This window comes from Scyliorhinus torazame, chromosome 31, assembly GCF_047496885.1.
Source record: "Scyliorhinus torazame isolate Kashiwa2021f chromosome 31, sScyTor2.1, whole genome shotgun sequence".
Classification (NCBI taxonomy): Eukaryota; Metazoa; Chordata; class Chondrichthyes; order Carcharhiniformes; family Scyliorhinidae; genus Scyliorhinus; species Scyliorhinus torazame.
The window spans coordinates 35,071,615-35,086,283 of NC_092737.1; the positions used below are offsets into that span (position 1 = coordinate 35,071,615).

At 55.3% G+C, this 14,669-nt stretch overlaps 1 protein-coding gene across 1 annotated transcript in view; it reads right to left on the bottom strand.

The window, feature by feature from the left end:
- LOC140404606 (voltage-gated potassium channel subunit beta-3-like) overlaps positions 1–14,669 on the bottom strand; it is a 72,608-nt gene that overhangs the window by 56,268 nt on the left and 1,671 nt on the right. Inside the window, 4 exon segments of the mRNA XM_072493207.1 lie at positions 1,549–1,593; positions 7,680–7,724; positions 8,402–8,427; positions 8,429–8,482. Coding sequence (XP_072349308.1) covers positions 1,549–1,593; positions 7,680–7,724; positions 8,402–8,427; positions 8,429–8,482 — 170 coding nt within the window.

Here is a 14,669-nt window from a genome sequence, read left to right on the forward strand (position 1 = left end):
CCACGCAGACGCGGGGAGAATGTGCAAACTCCACACGGACAGTGACCCAGAGCCGGGATCGAACTGGGACCTCGGCGCCGTGAGGCAGCAGTGCTAACCACTGCGCCCCCGTGCTGCCCTGGTTTCCCAACGCTTGCACTCAATGCCCCGGCTGGTGAGGGCGAGCGTGCCACCTGCCTTCTTAATCACCTGGCCCACCACTTTTCGGGAAGTGTGGACCTGCACGCCCAGATCCCTCTGCAAGTGTGGGCAACTGGGACTAGCTTAATGGTAAAAACTGGGCGGCATGGACTGGTTGGGCCGAAGGGCCTGTTTCCATGCTGTAAACTTCTCTGATTCTATGTTAATGTTCCTGAGGGTTCCGCCCTTTACAGTATAATTCACACCTAGATTTGATCCTCCGAAACGCATCACCTCCCATTTGTCCGGATTAAACTCCATCTGCCATTTCTGTGTCCAAATCTCCAATCTATCTATATCCTGCTGTATCCTCTGACAATCCTCGGCACTATCAACAACTCCACCAATCTTCGTGTCATCCGCAAACTTGCTAATCAGACCACCCGCATTTCCCTCCAGATCATTTATAGATACTACAAACAACAGAGGTCCCAGAACTGATCCTTGGGGAACACCACTAGCTCCAGATCTACAGTTAAAGTCGCCCATCACAACTACCCTGCTTTTTTCACACCGTGTCAGTATCTGACTAGACACCTGCTCCTCTGTCTCCTGCGGGCAGCTAGGAGGCCTATAGCTCGCTCCCAACACGTTTCTCATTCCTGAGCTCCACCCGTAATGCCTCACTACAAGCCCCCTCCAGTGTGTCCTCCCTCAACACCGCTGTGATCTGCTCCCTGGTCAGCAATGCCACTCCCCCACCTCTTTCGTTTCCCCTTCTGTCCCGTCCAAGACAACGTTATCCCGGCACGTTAAGCTGCATGTCCTGCCCCTCCTCGAACCATGACTCTGTCACTGCAATTACATCGTAGTTCCACGCCGTAACCCAGGCTCACAGTTCCTCTGCTTCTCGCATTGAAGCAAACGCACTCCGAACCTGCAGTCCCGCTGAGCCCTGCCTCTGCCCGATCTTAACCCTGACTTAGCGCCCGGCAAGGGCGGCTCGCTCTACCACTTGCTGAAACATTGGGACGGCATTCTCCGTTGTATGTATCGGAGTCGGTGACCGGGCGGAGAATCCACTCCGACGCTCAAACCGGGGCAGCCGCTCACCAGACCCACCGAGCCGCTGGAACGGAAAATCCAGCCCAACGCTCATCATCACCCTAGACACAGCGGTACAGCGTTGGACGATCCAGCCTTTCTCCTGACCGAGCCCAGGACGTGACTGACTGATCACTCTGATACATCATCATTGACATCACTTATCACCATGTCCATCCTCTTCACCCATTGCAGTACTGAAAGTGGGGCTGGGGCGGAGGTGGGGTTGGAGGTATGGGTGGGGGTACTGTGGAGGGGGAGGTGGTAGAGTACAAGAATGCCACCGGGCTGGGAATGTGGCAAGCTGCCCCCTCACATACTCACTGTCCCCCCCAATAGAGCTTGGTGCTGATGATAAAACTGGACCGCCTGCAGAGGAAGAGAAACAAGAAAAAAGGGGTTAAATCCGCCACCCTTTGGAACAAACATTTTCACTCCTTCTGAATCATAGAACATAGAACATTACAGCGCAGTACAGGCCCTTCGGCCCTCGATGTTGCGCCGACCTGTGAAACCACTCTAAAGCCCATCTACACTATTCCCTTATCGTCCATATGTCTATCCAATGACCATTTGAATACCCTTAGTGTTGGCGAGTCCACTACTGTTGCAGGCAGGGCATTCCACACCCTTACTACTCTCGGAGTAAAGAACCTACCTCTGACATCTGTCCTATATCTATCTCCCCTCAATTTAAAGCTATGTCCCCTCGTGCTAGACATCACCATCCGAGGAAAAAGGCTCTCACTGTCCACCCTATCCAATCCTCTGATCATCTTGTATGCCTCAATTAAGTCACCTCTTAACCTTCTTCTCTCTAACGAAAACAGCCTCAAGTCATAGAACATAGAACATAGAACAATACAGCGCAGTACAGGCCCTTCGGCCCACGATGTTGCACCGAAACAAAAGCCATCTAACCTACACTATGCCATTATCATCCATATGTTTATCCAAGAAACTTTTAAATGCCCTCAATGTTGGCGAGTTCACTACTGTTGCAGGTAGGGCATTCCACGGCCTCACTACTCTTTGCGTAAAGAACCTACCTCTGACCTCTGTCCCTATATCTATTACCCCTCAGTTTAAAGTTATGTCCCCTCGTGCCAGCCATATCCATCCGCGGGAGAAGGCTCTCACTGTCCACCCTATCCAACCCCCTGATCATTTTGTATGCCTCTATTAAGTCTCCTCTTAACCTTCTTCTCTCCAACGAAAACAACCTCAAGTCCGTCAGCCTTTCCTCATAAGATTTTCCCTCCATACCAGGCAACATCCTGGTAAATCTCCTCTGCACCCGCTCCAAAGCCTCCACGTCCTTCCTATAATGCGGTGACCAGAACTGTACGCAATACTCCAAATGCGGCCGGACCAGAGTTCTGTACAGCTGCAACATGACCTCCCGACTCCGGAACTCAATCCCTCTACCAATAAAGGCCAACACTCCATAGGCCTTCTTCACAACCCTATCAACCTGGGTGGCAACTTTCAGGGATCTATGTACATGGACACCTAGATCCCTCTGCTCAGCCACACTTTCAAGAACTTTACCATTAGCCAAATATTCCGCATTCCTGTTATTCCTTCCAAAGTGAATCACCTCACACTTCTCTACATTAAACTCCATTTGCCACCTCTCAGCCCAGCTCTGCAGCTTATCTATATCCCTCTGTAACCTGCTACATCCTTCCACACTATCGACAACACCACCGACTTTAGTATCGTCTGCAAATTTACTCACCCACCCTTCTGCGCCTTCCTCTAGGTCATTGATAAAAATGACAAACAGCAACGGCCCCAGAACAGATCCTTGTGGTACTCCACTTGTGACTGTACTCCATTCTGAACATTTCCCATCAACCACCACCCTCGGTCTTCTTTCAGCTAGCCAATTTCTGATCCACATCTCTAAATCACCCTCAATCCCCAGCCTCCGTATTTTTTGCAATAGCCTACCGTGGGGAACCTTATCAAACGCTTTGCTGAAATCCATATACACCACATCAACTGCTCTACCCTCGTCTACCTGTTCAGTCACCTTCTCAAGAACTCAATAAGGTTTGTGAGGCATGACCTACCCTTCACAAAGCCATGCTGACTATCCCTGATCATATTATTCCTATCTAGATGATTATAAATCTTGTCCCTTATAATCCCCTCCAAGACTTTACCCACTACAGACGTGAGGATCACCGGTCTGTAGTTGCCGGGGTTGTCTCTGCTCCCCTTTTTGAACAAAGGGACCACATTTGCTGTCCTCCAGTCCTCTGGCACTATTCCTGTAGCCAATGATGACATAAAAATCAAAGCCAAAGGTCCAGCAATCTCTTCCCTGGCCTCCCATAGAATCCTAGGATAAATCCCATCAGGTCCCGGGGACTTATCTATTTTAAGCCTGTCCAGAATTGCCAACACCTCTTCCCTACGTACCTCAATGCCATCTATTCTATTAGCCTGGGGCTCAGCATTCTCCTCCACAACATTATCTTTTTCCTGAGTGAATACTGACGAAAAATATTCATTTAGTATCTCGCCTATCTCTTCAGACTCCACACACAATTTCCCATCCCTGTCCTTGACTGGTCCTACTCTTTCCCTAGTCATTCGCTTATTCCTGACATACCTATAGAAAGCTTTTGGGTTTTCCTTGATCCTTCCTGCCAAATACTTCTCATGTCCCCTCCTTGCTCGTCTTAGCTCTCTCTTTAGATCCTTCCTCGCTACCTTGTAACTATCCATCGCCCCAACTGAAACTTCACGCTTCATCTTCACATAGGCCTTCTTCTTCCTCTTAACAAGAGATTCCACTTCCTTGGTAAACCACGGTTCCCTCGCTCGACGCCTTCCTCCCTGTCTGACCGGTACATACTTATCAAGAACACGCAGTAGCTGATCCTTGAACAAGCCCCACTTATCCAGTGTGCCCAACACTTGCAGCCTACTTCTCCACCTTATCCCCCCCAAGTCACGTCTAATGGCATCATAATTGCCTTCCCCCAGCTATAACTCTTGCCCTGCGGTGTATACTTATCCCTTTCCATCATTAACGTAAACGTCACCGAATTGTGGTCACTGTCCCCAAAGTGCTCTCCTACCTCCAAAATCCAACACCTGGCCTGGTTCATTACCCAAAACCAAATCCAACGTGGCCTCGCCTCTTGTTGGCCTGTCAACATATTGTTTCAGGAAACCCTCCTGCACACACTGTACAAAAAACGACCCATCTATTGTACTCGAAACTATATATTTTCCAGTCAATATTTGGAAAGTTAAAGTCTCCCATAATAACTACCCTGTTACTTTCGCTCATATCCAGAATCATCTCGCCATCCTTTCCTCTACATCCTAGAACTATTAGGAGGCCTATAAAAAACTCCCAACAGGGTGACCTCTCCTTTCCTGTTTCTAACTTCAGCCAATACTACCTCGGAAGAAGAGTCCCCATCTAGCATCCTCTCCGCCACCGTAATACTGCTCTTGACTAGCAGCGCCACACCTCCCCCTCTTTTGCCTCCTTCTCTGAGCTTACTAAAACACCTAAACCCCGGAACCTGCAACATCCATTCCTGTCCCTGCTCTATCCATGTCTCCGAAATGGCCACAACATCCGAAAGTCCCAGGTACCAACCCATGCTGCCAGTTCCCCTACCTTGTTTCGTATACTCCTGGCATTGAAGTAGACACACTTCAAACCACCTACCTGAACGCTGGCCCCCTCCTGCGACGTCAAATCTGTGCTCCTGACCTCTATACTCTCATTCTCCCTTACCCTAAAACTACAATCCAGGTTCCCATGCCCCTGCTGCATTAGTTTAAAACCCCCCCAAAGAACACTAACAAATCTCCCCCCCAGGATATTTGTGCCCCTCAGGTTCAGATGTAGACCATCCTGTCTGTAGAGGTCCCACCTTCCCCAGAAAGAGCCCCAGTTATCCAAAAATCTGAAACCCTCCCGCCTGCACCATCCCTGTAGCCACGTGTTTAAATGCTCTCTCTCCCTATTCCTCATCTCACTATCACGTGGCACGGGCAACAACCCAGAGATAACAACTCTGTTTGTTCTAGTTCTGAGCTTCCATCCTAGCTCCCTGAAAGCCTGCCTGACATCCTTGTCCCCTTTCCTACCTATGTCGTTGGTGCCAATGTGGACCACGACTTGGGGCTGCTCCCCCTCCCCCCTAAGGACCCGGAAAACACGATCCGAGACATCACGTACCCTTGCACCTGGGAGGCAACATACCAAACGTGAGTCTCTCACGCTCCCACAAAATCTCCTATCTGTGCCCCTGACTATAGAGTCCCCAATTACTAATGCTCTGCTCCTCTCCCCCCTTCCCTTCTGAGCAACAGGGACAGACTCCGTGCCAGAGGCCCGTACCCCATGGCTTACCCCTGGTAAGTCGTCCCCCCCACAAGTATCCAAAGCGGTATACTTGTTTCTCAGGGGAACGACCGCAGGGGATCCCTGCACTGACTGTTTTTTCCCAGTCCCTCTTACAGTTACCCACCTATCTCCAATCTTTGGTGTAACTAATTCCCTGAAGCTGCTATCTATGACCCCTTCTGCCTCCCGAATGATCCGAAGTTCTTCCAACTCCAGCTCCAGTTCCCAAACTCGGTCTTGGAGGAGCTGGAGATGGCAGCACTTCCTGCAGGTAAAATCAGCAGGGGACACTAACGGCATCCCTCACCTCAAACATCCTGCAGGAGGAACATTGCACTCCCTTCCCTGCCATTCCTCTAACTTTCTACCAAGATCTAGCTAACAACTAAATTAAATTAAACAAAAAAATAATAATAATATAATAAAAATATGGTACTTACCTCAGACCAATGGGTCTTATTATTAGGTTAGAGGAGGAGGGCGGGTGGGAGACACTACACGTGTAGTGTCTCGGGTTTCCTCTCCACCAGAATTTATTGGTGAGGGTCTTCCCAGACGTCCGCGGGTCGACTTCCTGATCCCGCCTAAAAAACTAATTTAAAAAAAAAGAAAATTCTCAGCTCCTGCTGAAACTGACTCACCAGCTGCTCTCACGGCCGCCGAAATCGACTGGCCTGCCCCTGCAAAGAGAAGTGCTTTTAAAGGTTGACTTACCTCCCAGCAACCTCCTTCCGCAATGCTCCCTCAGCCTTCCCTCATAAGATTTTCCCTCCATACCAGGCAACATTCTGGTAAATCTCCTCTGCACCCTTTCCAATGCATCCACATTCTTCCGAGAATGCGGCGACCAGAATTGCACGCAATACTCCAAATGCGGCCGCACCAGAGTTTTATACAGCTGCAACATGACCTCATGGCTCCGAAACTCAATCCTTCTACCAATAAAAGCTTACACACCGTACGCCTTCTTAACAACCCTCTCAACCTGGGTGGCAACTTTCAGGGATCTATGTATATGGACACCGAGATCTCTCTGCTCATCCACACTGCCAAGAATCTTACCAATAGCCCAGTGCTCTGTCTTCCTGTTATTCCTTCCAAAATAAATCACCTCACTTTTCTGCATTAAACTCCATTTGCCACCTCTCAGCCCAGTCGCTGCAGCTTATCTATGTCCCTCTGTAACTTGTAACATCCTTCCGCACTGTCGACAACTCCACCGACTTTAGTGTCATCTGCAAATTTACTCACCCATCCTTCTACACCCTCCTCCAGGTCATTTATAAAAATGACAAACAGCAGTGGCCCAAAACAGATCCTTGTGGTACACCACTAGTAATTTCCTCTCCCTTTCTAAGCAGCTTCTCCCTGTCAAACTGCAGGGTAAACTCTATCAAATCGCGGTCATCGCTTCCTCTCAGCGTTCCTCCACCTTAAGTTCCCTAATCAAGTCCTGCTCATTACTTATTGCAGGTTAGGTGGGGTTACGGGGACAGGGAGGGGGGAGCGGGCCTGGGCAAGGAGCTCTTTCAATGAGTCGGGCGCAGACTCGATGCGGGAATTCTATGGATTCAAACCAGCCAACCTCAGCTGATGATCCGCTTCTGGGGTTCGTGGACGGGCCCCATCTCCCTGGACCAAGAAAATTAGGCCTAATGGTGACCTTTGAAATGAGGAAGCTTCCTGGCTGGAGGGGCTTGCTCTGTAACCCCCCCCTCCCTGCCCCCCTCCATAACCACCCCCGGACAGGCCCTGGATTGGGCACAGATTCCCTGTGAAATTCAGCCCAAGAACAAACGGTCCCGGAGTTCGGATGTCCGAGTTATGGAGGCTGCTGGGAGGTGATTAACGTGGTGAATAAGTTACATTCCACACAAGGTTATGATAGCCGCTCCCTCCCTAACAGCACAGTGGGTGTACCTACGCCTCAGGGACCGCAGCGGGTTCAAGAAGGCGGCTCACCCACCACCTTCTCGAGGGGCAATTAGGGAATGGGCAACGAATGCTGGGCCCAACCAACGACACACTCATCCTGCAAATGAATTTAAAAAAACAAGTAAATCGTCTCTACCTCCAGCCTTTCTTCTTAATGATGTTCCCCAGTGTCACCTCAGCCCTAGAGAGAGGGGGGTAGGAAAACGAACAAATCAATAGCGTCACACGCGACGCCACGTACCCAGAATTCACCCTTCATCAGGCCTTCGCCAATAGGCCCAGGATTTGGGATTGAGGCTCCTGTTGGAAGGACAGCGAAAGGTGGGGGTGAGCTGGTCAGGTACAGGGTTGCCCCGATGTGAATGTAGGCCCTCCTCAGTCTTCCGCCTGTCCATTGGATAACTAACTTGGTGTCTCTGTTCAGAGGCGATACCAGAGTTTGGTTTCCACCAGTGTTGGCTGCCCCGGGTGCTAGCTCCCTGAAGGGAAAACCTGCCTTAGCGGAGGCTGAGGGCCTCGAATAAGCGTTAGGGGCCCATTTTGAAGAGGTTCGGCCTGCTTAAAGAATGCCCTAATTTGTCCTTCCCCACCCACAATATGTCGGCCACCCGCTTCGATTCGGAAACACGCGGGCGATTCATACCCCCAGTTGGAGGCCTTGAAAGGCACAGAAGAGGCGCGGCGGGGTAGTTGGATGGGGGGTTGGGAGGGAGGAGGCAGAAGGGCCAGTTTCTGGGCCCCGGCGTCTTGCACAGCGCCAGGCCCACGCATCGCCTCCCGATAGAACAGGAGCCATAATTCCCGTGCTGGCCCGAAATCCCTGTCGGGAACGCCGGGTGGGATTGTGCCGTGACTTACGTGCCCGAGGCATAGATCTCAGCGGTGGTCGAACAGGTTGACCCCGTTGTCGTAGGCGACGGTCAGGATTTCCTCGGCAGCCTGGAAGGGATCGAGGCCGGAGTGAGCGTGAAGCCTAAAAAACGGAAATAGGTCCCCCCCCGCGCGCGAGCGAGAGAGAGAGAGAGAGGAGGAACGGTCGCATTCGCCATTCCAGGCCGTCCCAAAGCACGCCCTGAGAATCCACTGAGGTACTCTGGGAACGTGGCCACCATCGTAAAGCAGCGAAATATATTCACGATGAACTCCCCGTGGAGAGAGGGGAGTCTGGGGGAGGGGGTGAGTGGTTGGGGGCTGGGGGGGGGAGATGGAGTGAGGGGTCTCTGGGGGAGGGGGAGAGTGGTTGGGGCTGTGGGGGGAGATGGGGCGAGGGGTCTCTGGGGGAGGGGGTGAGTGGTTGGGGGCTGTGGGGGGGGGGGAGATGGAGCGAGGGGTCTCTGGGGGAGGGGGTGAGTGCTTGGGGGCTGTGGGGGGGAGATGGGGCGAGGGGTCTCTGGGGGAGGGGGGGGAGGAGTGGTTGTGGGTTGTGGGGGGGAGATGGAGCGAGGGGTCTCTGGGGGAGGGGGAGAGTGGTTGGGGGCTGTGGGGGGGGGGAGATGGAGCGAGGGGTCTCTGGGGGGAGGGGGAGAGTGGTTGGGGGCTGTGGGGGGGGGAGATGGAGCAAGGGGTCTCTGGGGGAGGCAGTGAGTGGTTGGGGGTTGTGGGGGGGAGATGGAGCAAGGGGTCTCTGGGGGAGGCAGTGAGTGGTTGGGGGTTTTGGGGGGGGGGGAGATGGAGCGAGGGGTGTCTGGGGGAGGGGGAGAGTGGTTGGGGGCTGTGGGGGGGAGATGGGGCGAGGGGTCTCTGGGGAGGGGGTGAGTGGTTGGGGGCTGTGGGGGGGGGGGAGATGGAGCGAGGGGTCTCTGGGGGAGGGGGGGCGAGTGGTTGGGGGCTGTGGGGGGGAGATGGAGCGAGGGGTCTCTGGGGGTGGGGGGAGAGTGGTTGGGGGCTGTGGGGGGAGATGGAGAGAGGGGTCTCTGGGGGAGGGGGCAGAGTGGTAGGGGGCTGTGGGGGGGGAGAGGGATGGAGGGGGAGGGGGTTGTGCGGGGGGCGGAGACTATGGGTGCGAGGCAGCGGGGGTGGGTGGGAGTGGGGGGCTATAGGGGCAGTGTTACGGGTGGGGGGGGTGCTGTGGTGGGAAGTTTGGGGGGGAGCGACGTAGGGGGAGGGAGAGAGGTGCTATGGAGGGAAGGGGCTGTGGGGGAAGGGGGGGTGTGGGGGTAATGTGGCTGTGGGGGGGGAGAGGGGGTAGGGGGGTAATGTGGCTGTGGGGGGGCAAGGGTGTGGGGGGAGAGGGGGTAATGTGGCTGGAGGGGGGGGAGAGGGGGTAGGGGGTAATGTGGCTGAGGAGGGGAGAGGGGGTAATGGGGCTGTGGGGGGGAGAGGGGGGTAGGGGGTGGGGGAGGGGAGAGGAGACAGAGGGGAGAAGGGGTGGGGAAGGGTCTGTGGGGAGCAGGACTGTGGGAGGGAGAGGGGTTAGGGGGAGCAGGGAGAGGGGGGAGAGGGGATAGGGGGAATGGGGCTGTGGGCGGGACTGTGCGGAGGGGGCAGGGTGGAGGTAGTGGGGGGGCTATGGCGCTGGAGGGTGTGGGTGGAAGGTGTTGGGGGAAGGGGTGTCTGGGTGGAAGAGGGGGAGGGGTGGCGAGGGAGTGGGCCCGACAGATAGGGCGCTCTTCCGAAGGGTCGGTGCAGACTCGATGGGCTGAATGGCCTCCTTCTGCACTGTGGGGTTTTGATGATATGTTTAATCTAGAACGCTTGCAATCTCGAATAGCTGGGGGCAGGTTGAGCGAATGGTTCGAAAACCAGACGTCATTCTGAGTCTCGTGAAGCACCAAGGAAGCTTTATAAATCTCAGGTTCAGCTGGAATACTGTGCACAGTGCTGGGCCCAGCACAGGAAGGATGTGAACAGATTGGAGAGAGGGCAGGAGAGGTCATTCGTGACATTCTGAATTCTCCCTCCGTGTACCCGAACAGGCCGCCGGAATGTGGCGACTAGGGGCTTTTCACAGTAACTTCAATGAAGCCGACTTGTGACAATAAGCGATTTTCATTTCATTTTCATTTTTCAAGATAGGAGCAGGAGGAGCCCATTCGGCCCTTCGAACCGGCTCCACCATTCATCACCATCATGGCTGATCATCCAACTCAATAGCCTCATCCTGCTTCCTCCCCATAGCCTTTGATCCCCTATGTTTTGTTGACGTAGCATAAGCTGCTTCCTCGATGTGCACTCTGACAAAGGAAGGTTCAGACTTGGAGATAGCTTGAACACGTTTATTAAACTCTTAACAATTCTCCTACTTGGATTCGACGCGACTGTTAATCCTGCTATAGCTACTCAGACTGACGAACCAGTCTGCTACAATCCACGTGGTGGGAGTGATGTGTAATCAACCCTGTGTCTGTACTCACTGAGAGTCTCCACTGGAAAGAGACTGAGCATGTGTGCTGTGTCCTTTTATATGGGTTGGTGTAATGCCCGCCTGTGGTAGTGTCACCTCTGTGTGTATCGTGAATGCCCATTGGTCGTGTCCTATCTTACTGACCTATTGGTTGACTGTCTGTGTGTCATGTCTCTGGTGCTCCCTCTAGTGTCTAGCTAGGTGTATGTGGATGTACATTAACCCTTTGTGTACTTACAGTGATGTACATCACCACACCCTACGCCCCAAATGTTATATCTACCTGCTTCTTGACAACAGGGTTTCCACGACAGCATATCTGGTGCCGAAACTGGATCGATTCCGCGACTGTTGAGGGGCTCGTACCGCTGCCACGTGGAACACAATCCTGTGGAAATCGACCCTGTCCAGTCCCCCCCCCACCATCGGGAACATCCTTCCTGCATCGACCCTGTCCAGCCCCCCCCCCCCACCATCGGGAACATCCTTCCTGCATCGACCCTGTCCAGTCCCCCCCCCACCATCGGGAACATCCTTCCTGCATCGACCCTGTCCAGCCCCCCCCCCCCACCATCGGAACATCCTTCCTGCATCCACCCTGTCCAGTCCCCCCCCCCCCACCATCGGGAACATTCTTCCTGCATCGACCCTGCCCAGTCCCCCCCCCACCATCGGGAACATCCTTCCTGCATCGACCCTGTCCAGTCCCCCCCCCCCCCACCATCGGGAACATCCTTCCTGCATCGACCCTGTCCAGTCCCCCCCCACCATCGGGAAGATCCTTCCTGCATCGACCCTGTCCAGTCCCCCCCCACACCATCGGGAACATCCTTCCTGCATCGACCCTGTCCAGTCCCCCCCCCACCATCGGGAACATCCTTCCTGCATCGACCCTGTCCAGTCCCCCCCCACCATCGGGAACATCCTTCCTGCATCTACCCTGTCCAGTCCCCCTCCACCATCGGGAACATCCTTCCTGCATCGACCCTGTCCAGTCCCCCCCCACCATCGGGAACATCCTTCCTGCATCGACCCTGTCCAGCCCCCCCCCCCACCATCGGGAACATCCTTCCTGCATCGACCCTGTCCAGTCCCCCCCCCCCCCACCATCGGGAAGATCCTTCCTGCATCGACCCTGTCCAGTCCCCCCCCCCACCATCGGGAACATCCTTCCTGCATCGACCCTGTCCAGTCCCCCCCACATCGGGAACATCCTTCCTGCATCGACCCTGTCCAGTCCCCCCCACCATCGGGAACATCCTTCCTGCATCGACCCTGTCCAGTCCCCCCCCCACCATCGGGAACATCCTTCCTGCATCGACCCTGTCCAGTCCCCCCCCACCATCGGGAACATCCTTCCTGCATCGGCCCTGTCCAGTCCCCCCCACCACCATCGGGAACATCCTTCCTGCATCGACCCTGTCCAGTCCCCCCCCACCATCGGGAACATCCTTCCTGCATCGACCCTGTCCAGTCCCCCCCCCCACCATCGGGAACATCCTTCCTGCATCGACCCTGTCCAGTCCCCCCCACCACCATCGGGAACATCCTTCCTGCATCGACCCTGTGTCCAGTCCCCCCCACCACCATCGGGAACATCCTTCCTGCATCGACCCTGTCCAGTCCCCCCCACCATTAGGAACATCCTTCCTGCATCGACCCTGTCCAGTCCCCCCCCACCATCGGGAACATCCTTCCTGCATCGACCCTGTCCAGTCCCCCCCCCCCACCATCGGGAACATCCTTCCTGCATCGACCCTGTCCAGTCCCCCCCCCCATCGGGAACATCCTTCCTGCATCGACCCTGTCCAGTCCCCCCCCCCCCCACCATCGGGAACATCCTTCCTGCATCGACCCTGTCCAGTCCCCCCCCCACCATCGGGAACATCCTTCCTGCATCGACCCTGTCCAGTCCCCCCCCCCCCCCACCATCGGGAACATCCTTCCTGCATCGACCCTGTCCAGTCCCCCCCCACCATCGGGAACATCCTTCCTGCATCGACCCTGTCCAGACCCCCCCCACCATCGGGAACATCCTTCCTGCATCGACCCTGTCCAGTCCCCCCCCCCCCCCCACCATCGGAACATCCTTCCTGCATCGACCCTGTCCAGTCCCCCCCCCACCATCGGGAACATCCTTCCTGCAATCGACCCTGTCCAGTCCCCCCCCCCCCATCGGGAACATCCTTCCTGCATCGACCCTGTCCAGTCCCCCCCACCATCGGGAACATCCTTCCTGCATCCACCCTGTCCAGTCCCCCCCCACCATCAGGAACATCCTTCCTGCATCGACCCTGTCCAGTCCCCCCCCACCATCGGGAACATCCTTCCTGCATCGACCCTGTCCAGTCCCCCCCCACCATCGGGAACATCCTTCCTGCATCGACCCTGTCCAGATCCCCCCACCATCGGGAACATCTTTCCTGCATCGACCCTGTCCAGTCCCCCCCCACCATCGGGAACATCCTTCCTGCATCGACCCTGTCCAGTCCCCCCACCATCGGGAACATCCTTCCTGCATCGACCCTGTCCAGTCCCCCCCCCCCCCCCACCATCGGGAACATCCTTCCTGCATCGACCCTGTCCAGTCCCCCCCCCACCATCGGGAACATCCTTCCTGCATCGACCCTGTCCAGTCCCCCCCACCATCGGGAACATCCTTCCTGCATCGACCCTGTCCAGGTCCCCCCCCCCATCGGGAACATCCTTCCTGCATCGACCCTGTCCAGTCTCCCCCCCCCCCCCCCCACCATCGGGAACATCCTTCCTGCATCGGACCCTGTCCAGTCCCCCCCCCACCATCGGAACATCCTTCCTGCATCGACCCTGTCCAGTCCCCCCCCCACCATCGGAACATCCTTCCTGCATCGACCCTGTCCAGTCCCCCCCCACCATCGGGAACATCCTTCCTGCATCGACCCTGTCCAGTCCCCCCCACCATCGGGAACATCCTTCCTGCATCGACCCCTGTCCAGTCCCCGCCCCCCCCCCCACCATCGGGAACATCCTTCCTGCATCGACCCTGTCCAGTCCCCCCCACCATCGGGAACATCCTTCCTGCATCGACCCTGTCCAGTACCCCCCCCCCAATTGGGAACATCCTTCCTGCATCGACCCTGTCCAGACCCCCCCCACCCATCGGGAACATCCTTCCTGCATCGACCCTGTCCAGTCCCCCCCACCATCGGGAACATCCTTCCTGCATCGACCCTGTCCAGTCCCCCCCCCCCACCATCGGGAACATCCTTCCTGCATCGACCCTGTCCAGTCCGGTTAGAATTTTATAATCTCTATGAGATCCCCCCCTCATTCTTCTGAACTCCAGCGAGAACAATCCCAACCGAGTCAATCTCTCCTCATACGACAGTCCCGCCATCCCTGGAATCAGTCTGGTAAACCTTCGCTGCTCTCCCCGCGAGAGCAAGAACATCCTTCCTCAGAGAAGGAGACCAAAACTGCCCACAATACTCCTGGTGTGGCCTCACCAAGGCCCTGTACAATCGCAGCAACACAGATATGAGGATAGATTAGACAGCTTGGGTCTGTCTCCTCAGAGAGAAGAAGACAGGAGATTTGATAGAGTTGTTAAAAATCGCGAGGGGGGGGGGGGGCTGGACAGAGTAGACGGGGAGAAACTGTTCCCGCTGGGAAAAGGATGAGACCCTGGCTGGAATCAATGCTGGCCGTTTGCAAGAGCACTCAAGTCAACACACGGACTTGTTCTCACGATATGGACTTTGCGATTCCTCACTCACGTTCCCACAAAAGGACATGCTCTGAATA